The sequence below is a fragment of the Zonotrichia albicollis genome, chromosome 3, assembly GCF_047830755.1.
Source record: "Zonotrichia albicollis isolate bZonAlb1 chromosome 3, bZonAlb1.hap1, whole genome shotgun sequence".
Taxonomy (NCBI): domain Eukaryota; kingdom Metazoa; phylum Chordata; class Aves; order Passeriformes; family Passerellidae; genus Zonotrichia; species Zonotrichia albicollis.
Genome location: NC_133821.1, coordinates 85,005,691 through 85,021,800, shown reverse-complemented (window position 1 = coordinate 85,021,800; position 16,110 = coordinate 85,005,691). Strand labels below are relative to the sequence as shown.

The window sequence follows — 16,110 nt, the reverse complement described above, 5'->3', positions numbered from 1 at the left end:
TTCCAAAAATTAATTTTCTACATTTTAACCAATATTCCTTTTGCTGATGTGCTTTCTTTAGAAATCTCAACTATCTTCGCTTTTCTGTTTATTACCAAAGAATCTGAAACAGAACATCTCCCGTACACAAATGTCTGAAAAGTTAAAAAAAATCCCAGACTTTAAATTTCTGTTTGACAAATGATGGGGTTTTAACATTATCTTAATGTGATCCTAAGGAATCCCATGCAATAGAACTCATTTATACATAGTATCATTTATATGAAGAAAGTTATTTCATTTCAATGCACATACACATGGACACCACACCTATTAAAAGTGGGGCTGAGGAAAGCCCAGAAGTGCCTCTAACACAATTTGCAGGAAACAGTTTTGTGTTATTGTAGAGCTGGTGTCACAAACATTCCTCCCACCTCCGGCAACTGCCAAGTGACAATCCTCTTCTTCAGAGCATTTACTTTCATTTTGTTTCCTCCAGAATATGGAAGATTCATTTGCCACACAGAATATTAATTTCTCAAGGATTTCGTTCTCAGTAACACTACACGGAAAAACTGAAATTCTCCCAGTAATTCTGCTCAGAAGTTTCCAGCATTATGAATTCTGCTCCCTCACGATCCAGTACCATTTGAACTAAATGCTGGCCTTTCAGTTTTGCTTTCTTTTTCCCCCTCCTGAGCAAGCAAGAAGAAACTAGGTGATACCAACACACTCTGATCTTCTCGAAGTGGGTGCTACAACCAGAGATGAAACTACTTAGTTCTTATGCAATTAACTGAACAGCTGATAGTACAAAAAAAAAAACCCAAACGAACAAAAACCCTGGAATTTTCAGACTACTCATTCCACTACAAATAACCAGCTTTTGCAAAGAAAGGCGCTGACATGACACACAACTTCTCTGTATCCCCAGCATAAAACAACAGTGAAAAACTCCAAGGTTTCAAGTGTGTGTCAGTCTGCTTCAAAATCCACCTTGAACTTTTTTGTGCTTTTAAAGTCTGCATAACTTCAAGAAGAGCCAGGGAATAGTAAAACTAACTTCTTTTAGTGTATTTTTTTAGTTCCTCCCTTGCTACAGGGAAGTATATGTGTCTTCTACTTATCTGCCCACAGCAGGTGAACGGACATTAAAAGAAATTGCTGTTATCAATGACTTCAGCTGTCTTCTAAGGATGTTCTCTTTGGACAACATGAATTTAAACTACCTGTAGATTTCTACAGTTGCCTAAAAGCTGGAAAACCCAGCCAACTCTAAAAAACCACAACTAGAGACTACTTTTACCTCACTAAGCATCACTTCTAATTCACTAAGAGTTGCAGCCTAGCTTTGGACATTAATATCTCATTAAGTGCTGGCTGGCATAGTCCTCCAAAGAAAGTACAAGACAGTCTAAAATAACATCAAAGACTTTATACCTTTAATGACAGTAAACAAAAGTAAAAAAATAAATCAGGCTTCAAAGACTGCTATTGATACATCTGTGCTTCAATGGATTAAAACCCAAATACTTCAGCTTTTTCATTTAAGAAGCCAAAAATTTAAGAGCAGTTACAGGTAAATGCCGCTATCAGTACATGAACAGACACAATATGTAGGGCAGGCAACAGCAGAAATTGTGAACAGAAACAACCCACATTTAAATTATTATCTAAAAAAAAAATCAGACGGTGATTTTATGAGCAAAATCTCTGATTAGATGTCTAAATTACAGATTATTCATCTTCACAAAAAATAAAGCATTCCCTGAAATCATCTACCCAACTACAGGCTTCCCTTCACTATTTATCCACTTTGCTTTTCTCTTCATCTTTGCACAGAAGAGAAAAAAGCTTTCACATAACTCTTCACAAAGGCACACAAGGGCCTTCTTCACCCTGACTTTAATGTCACGGTACCAAGTCAAGGTAGTTCAGAAAGCTAAATGCAGCTCCTCTGTGCAATACAGCAGTGTCACATTTTCAAAACCACCAATTTTAAATCACATTTTAAAAAAGGCAAACAGCGTTCTAAACCCACAGATAAGAACTTAGATTAAGCAAAAGAACTACCACTAACCCACATTTCTATTTTCTTGACACCATGAATAATGTAAGGAAATGGATAAGAACTTATCAAGAAATTTGCTGCAAATGCAAAAGGCTTAAAAGCCTATATGCACCTATATGCCCAGGTTTTCTGGCTCCCACCACCTGGATGTCATGCAAAACTCTCCTAGAATGCCTAAAACAAGTTTTAACTTTAGGACAAAATTCCACCACTACACAATAACAATTTTTAGAACAAGGCCTCACTCACAATCTCACCTAGAACCTGGAGCACATGGGAATGAAGGCAAAAGAACTCCAGCTGGCTCCACACAGCACCAGCTCAGGTCTCTGCTTCCCCTGCCGTGCTCCAAGGCCACTCCCAGCCCACACCTCCTCTGGAAGCAGCACTACAGTTCAGGTTTGTGCTGCTGCCAGTAACTCCTCACAGACCTGAATGGACTCTGTGCAGAGCCACTGCTGCACAACCCACACCAAAGTTTATCTATATGTAAATAAGATAATGCACAGTTGACCACATGTCATTTGTTTGCTGTAATATCAAACCAGGCTCTCCCTCTGCTAATTACTGAATAAGCACTAAAGTATGAAGGACTCTGCTTCAAAGAACTGTAAGACATATTACAAAGCCTGATACAACAAGAAACCAAATTGGAGAAGTGAGATAAAGCAGTCATTCACATGAAGACATTCAACAACTCTTGCCAGGTATTTGGAGACATCAAGCAAGGCAGGTGGAACTCTAAAGGAGGATGCTGGACAGCACAAGGACTGGTGAAGATATTTAATAAAGACACAACTAACAAAGAGTCCATGTGCAGGAGGCAGCAGCTCACCACCTGACACCACATGAGAATCTGCAGCGGGGGGAAACTGGTCAAGTTACTCACTGGCTGAAACCATCACTGCAGTTTGAAATGCTGCTGAAAAGGTCAGAAACTGTGCAGACACACAGAACCAGCAAATGTGACTGGAAGGAGTGATTAAGAAAAAGTCTCTAAAGAACAGAAGTCACACAGAACAAACTTGCTTGCACAGTCAGGTGACTGCAATAACTCTCCTTTTCCTTGCCCTGATGACAGTTCACATTAAGCTGCCTATTCCATGCACTACATGCTGGAAAATACTAAAAATACAACCCAAGTATCTGCAAAATTCAGCACTGTAATTTTCCTCTCTCTATCTAGGGAAGTGCTTTAAAGCCTATCACCAAAAATTTCTCAGTGCTTTTCTTTCAGTCCAAGTACATGAAACCACGTGCAATACATCACAAAATACTCCTTTTTCAGCTACTTCAAATCAAAGAGAGGGGAAAGACAGACATATTTCCTCTTTCCAGTCATGTCTGCTATCCAAACTGATGGTCACAAGCAGGCAGGCAATAAGGTGACAGCTCACTAATCAAATTGCAAGACATTTAATATTTTAACAGAAAAAAACCCTCCAACCTTACAATTCACTCAAAAAACTCACAATATTTGCCCCATCTCATACAACACTACTATGACAGAAAAATCTCTCCAAGAATTTATTGAACTAGGTTTTTTATCAGGGAACAGATTTTCCAAAACAGGAATCAAATTCCCTCCCCCTCAGCTCTCCTCTAGGCACAATGGAAAATCCTGCCAGTCTAAGATTTCTTCTCCTAGTTTGTGAGGCTTGGAAAGTTTTAGTTATTTGCAAGTTTGAGAAGCAGCTTAAATCGTACATTCAACAACCATAATCTGAGTTTCTAGTTTGGTGGAGCTAAATGCTACTGGAACTAATTGATGACAATGGCAAACTCAAAATTAAACCAGAGCAAACCCAAGCATGCAAAGATAATACTTAAAAAAAGTTGTTAGAGAACTTCTTGCTTGCAGAAACAGAAATAAATGATCTTCCAAACAGCTTCAGAGGGATGTTATGTTTACAGGGAGAACCACCTCATCAATCAGCTAAGATAAAACTTGAGCTATTACAATGAAAAACTAACAAAGTATTTGTGTGTTGTATAGGTGATTAACACTTGAAAAAGTCTTAAAAATCTGTTGATGAAAATTTGTTTGAAATCACTTTAAAATTGTTCTATTTCACAACTACACTTTTAAGCTAAAATAAAAGTTGCAAAAAAGATTGGAAATAAAAAAAATGGACTGCAAGCATATTTAGATTTCTAGGGACAGTTTTAAGTAAAATTTATAAAAGGAAGAATTAATGATTGAGGAAATGCAATTCCCACTGTTAGGTCAGGAAACAGATTATGTTGCTTTCAATCTGAATGAAGAGATTATGTTCACTGTTTCAAGGAATGGCTACGTGGCTGTGAAGTCTCATATGGGAAAATGCTTTCCCAATTTCTATTGCACAAACATATCAGTCTACCTTACTTGAACAACAAACAAAATAATCTTATTTAAAAATCAAGGCAGAATTTTTGGTAGGAATTGTCTGTTTCATCCTGTTAAGTATCTGCACATTTTGCTGGTTTAACAGCATCTACACATTTTCTCATGGCTATATTAGTTCTAATAGACCCCCATGGAAGTCAGGATGGATACTTACAAATACAGAAACATACAGCTTCTCCTCCAGACCACAGAATTACCAAAAAGCTCTTGAACTCAGTAAGACTCTTTCCATTGTTCTCTCCTCTTCCCCTCAAAGGAAGAGTTTTTCTTTGTTACAGCAGCCACTCACAAAACTTTGAGATGTTTGTCAATTCTAACACAAATGAGTTGCAGCAACTGCAGCTCAATTGAAACTTTGGGTAAAGACACAATTTATGTTCTTTTGTTTATAGCACCACTACCCTTTGGACTGTTGGAAAAGGCTGCAACAGCCAAAACTTTTCTCTGTCAGTCTTGCCTATGATCTCTTGCTTCTTCAAAAGCAAGATACAAAACCACCCAGGTTATGTTAAAATTCACCACCTAAAGTATTCAGATTAAACTAATGAAGTGTTAAACTACCTTTGCCATGAGGGAGGGAAGTAGATGGAGCTGAATAGGAAAAGACAGGACAAGCAGCCTGGGCAGTATCACACTGCTGTAGCTGCTTGCTTCAGCATGTGGAAGAACATCTGCAAGTAGTCTGACATTCTAGAAAATATATCCTGACTTTACAAAAAACTTCTTCTCTGTAAATCCAAATATTACATACTGATTGATGATCACTAAACCTTTCTATCCTAGACAATTCTTCATTCCTGAAATGAGGTGAATTTATGACAAACAGATCACTAACCTATTTGCAGCCCCATGGGGATGTGAACAAAAGGATCATGCCACAGCACACAGCAGTCTTCCTCAAATGCTCTGCTACCAGAGACTGAAATGCTTTTTTGATGTTGAGGGAAAGAAAAAAATGTCAAAGCCTCAAGTGAAATAGCTTTCATACTTAGTTTGTTATCCTTTATAACTCTTTTCACTATTCAATATTTTAAAGAAAGATTAATGACAGTCAGGGATGATTATCTCTAGGTTAAGGAGTTTATACTTAACCTTGTCAGTGACTGGATGGTCACTGCTGTTTTCATATGGAGAATGCCAATGGTGGTGTCCAAACTCAAATTACCAATGCTGGCTTTGACATCTTGTACTGAGGAGTTCTGCATGCACGACTACTCTACTGAGTGTCCAAAGGTTTTTGGCTATTACCTCTCATGCAAAGCATGTTCCTCCAGCCTCTGCTCACTTCTATGCTGCAAATTATTGTTTAGAGACTTACCCTCTGCCTGCAAAATAGTTCAAGTCTCTGAAGTGCTGGCCATTAGTAACTGTTGTCTACCACTTCAATTTTTATTGTGCAGCTGAAGCAGATATAGATGAACACATCAGACTGAGAATAATAACAACTGGCATGTTTCTGTGCCTCTTATGCTGAAATGTTCTGTAAAACAATGATGTTAGTTCTGAGCCAGCGGCTGGTTAATTTGGACACCGATGTGTCAAGTGGACACTTGGCAAAAGAATTTTCCATTTCAACCAAGTGTTGAATCCACTTGTGGTGTGTTTGAGTTTCCTCCTCTTCTTTTAAATGTTTGTGCCACCTGGAGTTCTTTCATTAGTCTTGGTAATTTCCAAATTCAGGTACACTAAGCCTCAATACTACCATGGATCTCCAGGATAACCCACTTGATCTTTCTCTAAGCAATCAAAGGCCTACAATGCTACTGTGAATTAACTTAGAATATTTCAGCTGGAAGGAATAATCTAATCCAACTACTTGATCACTTCAGAGCTGACCAAAAGTTAAAGTATCTTATTAATGGCATTAACTGCCTTCCAACTATTGACACTTCAGGGATAATTCCCACAGTTCATCCCTCAATAACTCCTTATCAGGGGCACTGACAAGTAACTCCTCAGTCTTTAACCACAGTAAAAATTAAATATCCTAGTAGACAAGTAATTATCTTTAGTAAAGAAATTGTCTGCCTTATGTTCAGTTTTTCTGAAGTTATTTCAGATGGCTTTCAGAGGACCAACATAATGTTTCAGTAGTCTTCCCAAAAATTCATTTCTTGCAGTTAATGAAGTATATTTATCAACTTCTTATTTTCCTACAGAGATCTTTAGCATTTTAACTCATTTGAAGATTCACAATCCATTAGTGACTCCAACCAAGTTGGCCTGTTTGTCTAACTGCTTGCAATAACTCTTTCAACTCACTTCTAAGTATCACCCAGCATCACTCAGAAAGTATCAGGTATCTTCTAGTATCAAAGTGGATATAAGGTTTTTCCACATTCTCTATTAAGTTCAAATTCCCAATTAAGGCCTCAGGCTCATGGTACTTACTTGACAGAAGACAATCCCTGTGGAATCCTCTGAATCCTTCCCCCTCAGGAAAATCCCCAGAGCATTGCCTTGGAGAGACTTACCACAGAGTTTTCCCAACCTGGGCAGACAGAAAGGATGCCCCCATGGACTCCTGCTTAACACTGATCCATCCCAGTTCCTTTCCCCAAACTTCCCCTGGTTTCTCTTTTCCCTGTTTCCTCACTGGTTGTGGTAGCCCTGGTGGCCAGCCCAGTCTCCCCTGTAAGCCACTGCCCTTTGCCCCCCTACATAACCTTGCTGTCTTCATCCCTGCTCCCTCTGGCGCTGCAGATGCAATAAACCTGGCTGGAGTTCATCACACCAGGATCCTTCCTGTCCCTCTGCTGAGCTCCCTGGGCCTGTGTGTGTGCAAGGACTTGAAATGGCTGCTCCTGTGGCCTCACTCTGAGCAGCTTCTCAAGGAGACACTTCAAAGAAGGCTGCAGCACTTCTACCACCCTGCAACACATCCCTGAAAAACTGCATGGAGCACAATGCTGGGGAGAAGTTCTTGGGGTTTTGGTGGGGAGCTGGGGTTGGTCAGCCTGGAGGAGAGAAGGCTCTGAGGAGACCTTAGTGCACCTTCCAGTATCCAGAGGGATTACAGGAAAGCTGGACCAAGGCACTGGAGGGATAGGGCAACAGTAGGCGGCTTTAAACTGGCAGAGGGCAGGTTTACAGCAGGTATTTGGAAGGAATTTTTTACCATGAGGATGGTGAGGCACTGCTGGCATCAGCACCCAGGGAAGCTGTGGATGCCCCATCCTTGGAAGTGTTCAAGGCCAGGCTGGATGGGCATTTGAGCAACCTGATCTAGGGGAATGTGTTCCTGCCCATGGCAGGGTGGGGGAGTTGGAACTGGATGATCTTTAACATCCCTTCCAACCCAAACCAGCCAGTGATTCTTTGAACATCAGACATTACAAGATATTTATCTACTATATTTGCTTCTATTAGTTTTCTTTCCATTTTTTCTTTAAATGCACAAAAAATTCTATTTTTAGTATTTTAACCTACACAGTCTGTGTAGTAGACAGAGAACACAATCCTAGCTAAACTCCTTCCACTGTTTGCATAAATACAGATTCTAGAAAACCCATTTCTTTGGTACATCTAACTCTATAGTTTTCAAAAACAAAACCCCCTAAAACAACAACAAAAACAACAAACAAGCACCCCCCCAAAAAAAAAAACCCAAATCCAGAAAAACCAGAAACACCTCGAACAAAACAGTAACCTTCATCTTAACTAAATCCCAAAGAACACTGGTACACACAATTCAAAAAATTGAAATGGAGAAGTCCCCTGATCTGTCCTTGATTTCTGCTGGTTTATATTGCTACTGAAGAAGGAGAGCAAATGAGTCAAAAAATGGCACAACAGTAAGATGATGATGACAGTAAGGTGAAAACTACTATTCCCACATGGATAATGCACAGCAAAGAGCAGCTTCCCCTTCACCAAATCTTCATAACACACAGAACCAGTGAAGCACTTCAAAAATTAAGAGTAGCTCCTCTGCACCCCCCATTCAAGTTACCAGAAAACACACATGAGGTTCATGGCAGTCACCTGCAAGAGGCATCCAGAAGTATTTGGATGGACCTAACTGAACTAAACAAAGCTTCTGATAAAGGCATGGCTCTGATCACCAGGGATGGAAAGCAGATGGCAGAAGGGAGATGCAACTGTTATTCAGCACTTACTTATCTGGGAATAATTTTACCTACACAACCTATCAGCCTATCAGTGCATCCAAATGGACAAATAAAATATTGTCAAATTTTAGATTTACAAAACTGCTTTACAGTTCTGCACAAGTAATAAAAGAACGTGATACAGCATGAAGCAGGATGTCAGGTAAAAGGTTTTCTATTTTGCTATGTAGGTCAATATAAGAGGAAGAAAGTAGTAAAAGGGAAAGCCAGAAACAAAATGCCAAAAGAAATCAAAGAATGAGAAAGAACAGGTGAAGAAGATGATGAAGACACAACAGGCATTCCTGCTTGTGAGGTCAGCAAATTTTGCTTATTTACATTTGCTCCAGTACTTACTACATTTTTTTATGTACAGTCCCTAAGTACTTGGGAAGGTGTAAGAAGTTCCTTGTGGACCTAAACTGCACCACGCTACCAGAACCCTGGGGGAGGAAGCAATTCCTACCTTTAAATCCAAACAAAAGTTTTTGAAAGAAACTTGGGAAGCTGTGTCAAACATTTGAGGGCAAAAGACTTAAGACTGGATTTTGTTTTTCTTCTTGGATACTATATGCAAAAGGAAGTTACATTTCAAACTACACTTAATTCTATTTCTACTTCACCTGAATAAAACATTCTTATCTCTAAGTGTAACAACTAAGACTCAGTACTAAATGCATATTACTTCTCATAAAGCCCACCAGGCGAGAATGCCATTTCAAACTGAACCAATTGGTTTGCATAAATTCAAAACTAATTATTTTATCATGTTCTGATTAAAAAAAAACAGGCACTCAGAGAAATATGATATGCTTATGCAAGTTAAAAAATGGTTCCAACTGAACATTTCAAAATTATTTTATGCAGTTAAATGCATAACTGCTTTAACAAAATGAATGGTAAGTTTCAGGTTGTATTATTACAGCATTGAAAAATCAGCTTAATTCACACATCTTGTTCTTAAAGATGTGGATTTGACACAAAACACAGCAACTGTTTCAATGAAAAACAAATCTACGACCTCCTGGATGACTTATATGAATCCCATCTCCTGTGGGCCAGCAGGGTTTGCCAGGCACAGCTGCCCTCCAGCCTGCTGCTGGAAGAAATTCCAGCTGTGGCATGGGGAACCTTCACTGAGGGGTACCTGGGCACTGGAAGCAGCTGACACCAGAGTCAGAGGGACGGTGTGAGGAGTGCTTGCACCTGAACTGGGCCCTGCTGTTACTGCAGCTGCTGCTTCAGGTGGGGCAACCCCTACTGCAGCCCCACTGGCTTCCACACCAATGCGTCATTCCCCTCATCTCCAGCCAGGACACTTCATCCATGCCTAGCAGGACACAAAAAATGCTCATTCCACATAGAAAGCTAAAAAGAAAAACTTTTAATAACAAAAAAGGCTCTCCTACATATCTTTAAATATATAGCTCTAATAAATTAGGACTGGAAAAAACCAAAAGAAGTCCAAGCAATACAAGAACAATACTTATTGGGAAATATGTTTACTGATTTAAACTTTAAATCTTAAATGCCACTGCCAAACTACGACTCTACAAGAAAAAAAAAAGCACCACAGAGGTTTTTACAAAATAGTATATTAAAATGGTAGAGCTCCATACATTATAAATGCTTGCCCACGTATTTCCTTGCTAAAAAAATCAAAATACAATTTTCAATCACAAAGGCAGCAGTTTCTTTTACATTATTACTCATGATGTGTAAAACCACTAATTCTGTTATACTGCTATGTCTGATTCTATAATTAGGAGACTATGTATCAAAGTAGCACAGAAAACTAACTTTTCTATGGGAACTACATCTCACTCTTACACCACAGTCTCAATTGTTCTTTCAAATGTGTTAAGCCACACAACATTCTAACATAGTAATTGACATTAAAGGTCTCTAACCCACACAACAGTACATGTGGGGGTCTTCACAAAACAAAGATTTCAGACTCAGATTAAAATTAAATTCAACAGCTCACTTGTGAAACATTTAAGACTTGGCTTGAAACAATTATAAATGATGGCAGCAAAACACTCCCGCATCGACAAAACCTTGTCAGGAAAAACCACCTGTCCCTGCCTGAACACCCACACTTAATGATCTCCACACATTCCTAATCTACCAGGACTGATGTATTATCAGCCTCTTGGTATCTGAATGGACATAAATAAAGCACAAAATACCACCTACAACCTCAGATAAGTACTTAAGGGAGAAAAAAAATTCAACTCTTAGAAATGTTTTATTTTTCATGCTAGAGGAAAATGGCAAATCCAATTAAAATCTAACATATGTGGATAGATATTTAATCAGACTACAACACTTAGATCCCAAATATAGACAAAATAAACCAGTCCTTTAATCCCTCTACACAGTTCTACCTTTTTCATGGAATCTTACAGACTACCAAATGTCACATCTTTAAGGAAAAATATAATATATAGACAGTTATATGGTAGTATTTTTTTTAATCTTGAGCAATCTTGGTTTTGTGAGTAATGCAAGATCTAAACCTACTTTGTCTTATCAGTACTGTTACAGTAGGTATTTGCTTATTGTCAAAATACTGTAGTGACAGAAGTTCTGCAATTTCTTCAGACTATTAACTCATCATTGTGCCATGCCAGAACTTAAATTTAAACAATATATATCATAGAGGAGACAAGCAGAAGACACTGGAAATATAGGACTCAAGCTAGACTTCTTATTTTTAGATCAACTACACAAAGTCATTTCCAGCAAGTCTAGCTTTGTATTTAATCAATACACACATGTGAAGAGTTACAGAATTAATGCAGCTTTTAAAAACTCACTTCCTTTTTGAAGAGATTTATGATCTAATTTTACATGAAACTTCCTATCAGCCATGCAAAATCACTATATGACTAGCTTAATCCATCACCCAAAATTCTTCCTAAAAAAACATGGATGAAATCTAAGAGCAAAGTTATGAACACATAGATTTGACATGACTCCACTTCCACTAGGATTTACATACTGAAAGCATTATATGGAAAGACAGATAACCAGATCTACTACCTGTAACTGAGACTTTTGCCAACACCTCAGTGAAGCAAGAGGCAAACTATCCTGGAGTTGCATGAAAAATTAAATTAAAAATAATCACAATTACAAAATGTAAACCAGACTATTTAGTCCAAGGTACAAAAAAAAAAAAAAAAAAAAAAAAAAAAAAAAAAAAGCCTGCCTAGAAAGGCTGCAGATGTGTTTTTAGCATAGCCTGCAGAGGACAGCAGATCATATCACCACTCAAGTTTAGTGCAAAGAGATGCATACACAGAGAACTGGCAAAAAAATCTAGTGTGGCTCATTACTGAGATGCATTTGCTATGGACTTGGGCATTTTCTTCTTAACTCCTAAGATGGTTGTCATAACCTCCTCAGATGTATTTCTTCTACATACCTACAACTGCTCTTAAATAACCATGTTTAGAAAAAGTATTTGTTAAGCAATAATGAAATATAATCTTTAGAGAAAAGTAGTCTTTATTTGTAAACTAAACATTTCACATATGAGCTCTTGCCTACTATTCTAAAAGCCACAGCAGGTACTCTGAGTGAGATCCAAACTAAATCTTGCTGTAAAGTTTCAGCATGCAAGCCATTGTATAAACTGTATATAACTTGTTTGAAATGACACTGAAACAGCTGGAACGGAATTCTTTACATGTTTTGATGCTATTTAAAACGCTTTTCCACTATATGTCTGTAAAGTGCCTCCAACTTCATTATTAGCAACACTACACAATTGGTTTATTTGTTACAGGAGCTTTTAAAGAAAAGATTTCTTTCCTCAGTGCCAAGACAAAGGCCTGGGCACTGGCTTATGTGCAATAAGCAAGACAACAGTTATGGGTGGGGAAATCCCAATTCAATGAGGCAAACATTCTCACCCAAATTACTCGAAGAGGAAGAAGACAGGTAACTCTCTTACATGCCTCCACTTTTGACACACACAATGAGAAGCACTTACACTTCATGTCTACTGTCTTATACTGTTTCCTCTGTAGAGTTTCTATCAAACTTTGTAAAAAGAAAATTCAATGTATTAATCCTCATCTTACAGGAGATTCTCAACAAATAAACATTCAAGAGAATTTAGGTTTCTTCTTAGTGCAACAGACAGCTGATTTTCATATAATTCCACATTAAAAAAAAAAGCAGGAAGACATACAAGCAGGAATTCAAACCTTCTACTGGCTTACTTGCCTCTGTGTATAAAAACTTGGTCTAATAATTTGGGGATTTTGGAAACCCCTGTACAAAGCAAAAGATGAAATTATCAAGGAGAATGCTTCCACACACGCTGATTATTCAGAGTACACTCAAATATCACTAAATGAAGGAGAGGGGGCAATATCTAAAAGGGCAAGAGATAGAAAGTGCTGTTTAAAAATCAGATCTAGTTTACATTTTCAGCAAGCTGATGTTCTGTTAACACACTTGCCCTAAACATGCACATCTGGCCCACCGAGAGCATTGCAGAGGAACACCCAAGGAAAACAGCTACATAAAGACTTCAGTGTACTCCACAATCCACTGTAAGATTTAATACAAACTGTCATAACAAGAGGCATCTTCTCAAAAAAAGGGAGGCGAGCCCAGCTCTTTCAGCCAACTGCTTGCACCATTAGCTCAATCACGATAGCAGATACAATTACAATTGCCTCAGCGCTGTGCCAACATCCCTAACACAGAAGATTTTTTACTACAGAGTGACACTCCGTGAAAAAAATAAAAACAAACCATTGTTATTAATGCAGAAAAAAGAGTATTCAAATAACATGGACTTTCCTATGCACAATATCCACATAATAAACTGCAGAATGTGCATTATCAAGCAGTTTCTCACATGCATTTGCCTACTAACCATTCTTCTGCGCCAAATTCCAAATTTTCAACTCTGAACACTTCAGAAAACTGTCAGGTGATTTGGTGTCAATTCCACCCATATAACCCAAACTACACCGCCACTAAATTAGCATTTCCCCTTTAATGTGAGTTTGCTTCTCCCACTTCCCTAGCATATTTATACTCGTGTTGACACTGAGTTGTTGAGCAAATCAGGCAACATTTCCCTCAGCTTCTCAACAAAACTGCGACTGTTGTTAACATCTGGTTCTAAATCTAGACGTCACTAAATATAACACAAAACTATGCTTTATGTGTAAAAACGGTAACATGGCATAGCTGTTATATTTCAAATGCATTCATATCCCACATACCTGAAGAGCTACACCACCAGCTCACTGAAACTACGAAGGCCTGATCTCTCGGTGGAGATGCAACAAAGAGAAAGTAAAATAAACCTCAAAGTATTTTGTTAACAGGCAGCATATACAGGGAATATTAGGCGAATTAAGAGTTTTACTGATTCACATTGCTCAGAAAAAAGCATCCGGAAATCAGGTGATAAGAACCTCTTTATCACATCTCAAACACGCTGCACATTTTGGTATTAAGCCATCTTGCTACAAACTGTAAACGAGAAGAATATAAACCGTCCCAAAATATTTTCTCTCAAAGAAATAAGGGTCTGACCTCAGGAAATACACGAAAGAAAACAATGCCAAAACAAAACCCAAAAATCTTTGCACAATAACTGCCACGGAAATTAACCCCAAACTGTTCGCTGTACGCACGAGCCACTCAGGACAGGAGGCATTTTCCTCAACTTTTTGTTTTTGTGGTCTGCACGGGCAGGTTTGAAGCAGAATCAAACCCTAGCGCTTCATTGTGTGCCACCAGCTACCAAAGGCATTCGGCCTTCTCGCTGCTCTCTCAGGAAGCGGTTATTACCTTTAAGAGCACTAAAAAAATAACACAAGTTTTTCGTACGTTCGAACAAAGCCCGTGTGATCCCAGCCACGCAATGGCCCGTGGGGTCCGAGCGCCGCCCCCGTCTCCGCTCCCCCCGAGCCGGAGCCCATTGTAGCCCCGGTGCTGCGTCCGCCCCCGTCTGCCCCGGGCCCCCGAGGCTCCCCCGGGCACCACCGCGGCCCCGCACACCCCGCCGGGCCGGGGTCGGCCCCCCCCGAGCGCACAATGCCGCCCCTCCCTCGCCCGCTCCCCCGGCGCCACCGCCCCTCACGGCGCTCGCTGTCCCCACCTCGGCGCCGCTCCCGGGCGGACACAAAGGCGGCGAGGCCGCCGCGCAGGCCCCGCGCCGCCCGGTGACCTGCCACAACATGGCCCCCTCCCTCCTCCTCCTCCTCCTCCCCTCCCTCTCCCCTCCCTCGGCGCGCAGCCGAGCCCGCAGACAAAAGGGGGCTGGAGGAAGGGGGGCCCGCCCGCCCGCTCCGCCCGCCTGCGGCCTTCCCAGCGCGGCGCCGGCCCCCCGGGGGTACTCACGGGCTGGCTGGCGGCGATGGAGCCGGAGCGGCCGCTGGGACACGCCTGCCCGCCCGCCGGCCCCTTCCTCCTCCTCCTGCCGCTCCCGCTGGGCGCCGCTCCTTCCTGCCTCCCCTCCCGCCCGCCCGGGGCTCACAACAACATGGCGCGGAGGGACAGGGACAGCGAGAGCGCGGCTGAACCTCCCCGGCCGCTCCCCCCGGCCGCCGCCGCCGCTCGGCCCCGCCGCCCCTGCCCGCCCCGGCCCAGCCGCGCCTGCGCGCCCCGGCCCGGCCCGCGGGGAGGCGGAGGGAGGAGGCGGCGGCCCCCGGCCCTTTCCGCCGCGCATGCGCCGCCCGCCGCCCCTCCGCGGGGGCGCCGCGGCAGGGGAATGTCCCCGTCCCTGCCCTTCCCGCCGGCACACAGCGTCAGTGTCCGGCTCTGCGTGGGTGTGCTCACTCTCACTTACTGTGCCCACCTCTGGGATCCTCAGTGCAAGAAAGACAAGGAACTAATGGAGAGGGTCCAGCGGAGGCCACAAAGATGATGTGGGGTCGGGAGCATTTCCCGTATGAGAAGACACTGTGGGAACTGGGCCTGTTCAGTCAAGAAAAAACAGAGGGGAATCTCATTAATGCATATAAATATGTCAAAGGCAGGTGCTCAGAATCATAGAATTTGCTGAGTTTGAAGGCACCCATCAGGATCAAGAAGTCCAACTCCTGGCCCTGCACAGGATGACATTCCAAGAGTCACATCATGTGCCTCAAAATGTTGTCCAAGTGCTTCTTGAACTCTCTTAGGCTTGGTGCTGTGACCACTCTCCCGGGGAGCCTGTTCCAGTGTCCAGCCAACCTCTGGGTGAAAAACCTTTTCCTGATATGTAACCTAAACATCCCCTGACTCAGCTTCGAGCCACTCCCTTGGATCCTGTCCCTGGTCACCAGAGAGGAGACATTGCTGCTTGCCCCTCCACTTTCCCTCATGAGGGTGTTGAAGACTGAAATGAAGTCTCCCCTCAGTCTCCTCCAGCCTGAAGTGCCTGGCTGGTGCCAGACTCTAAGGGGTGCCCAGTGACAGGAGCAGTGGCAATGAACTAAAACACAAGAAGTTCGCCTCAACAGGAGGAAGAACTTTACATTGAGAGTGGCAGAGCACTGGAAAAGGCTCCCCAGGGAGGCCATGAAATCCTAATCTCTGGA

At 41.5% G+C, this 16,110-nt stretch overlaps 1 protein-coding gene across 10 annotated transcripts in view; it reads right to left on the bottom strand.

Annotated features, from left to right (window-relative positions):
• Window positions 1-15,202, bottom strand: part of PUM2 (pumilio RNA binding family member 2) — a 68,607-nt gene extending 53,405 nt beyond the window's left edge. For 3 of the 10 annotated variants that reach the window (XM_074538041.1, XM_074538044.1, XM_074538049.1), the window contains exon 1: window positions 14,688-14,792. In XM_074538041.1, coding sequence (XP_074394142.1) covers window positions 14,688-14,768 — 81 coding nt within the window. In that variant the 5' untranslated portion in view covers window positions 14,769-14,792. Of the gene's footprint in view, window positions 1-13,803; window positions 14,480-14,687; window positions 14,794-14,929 lie in introns of those variants that run through there. The other 7 variants (XM_074538042.1, XM_074538045.1, XM_074538046.1 and 4 more) reach the window with 6 other exon arrangements.
• Between the last annotated feature and the right edge of the window lie 908 nt (window positions 15,203-16,110).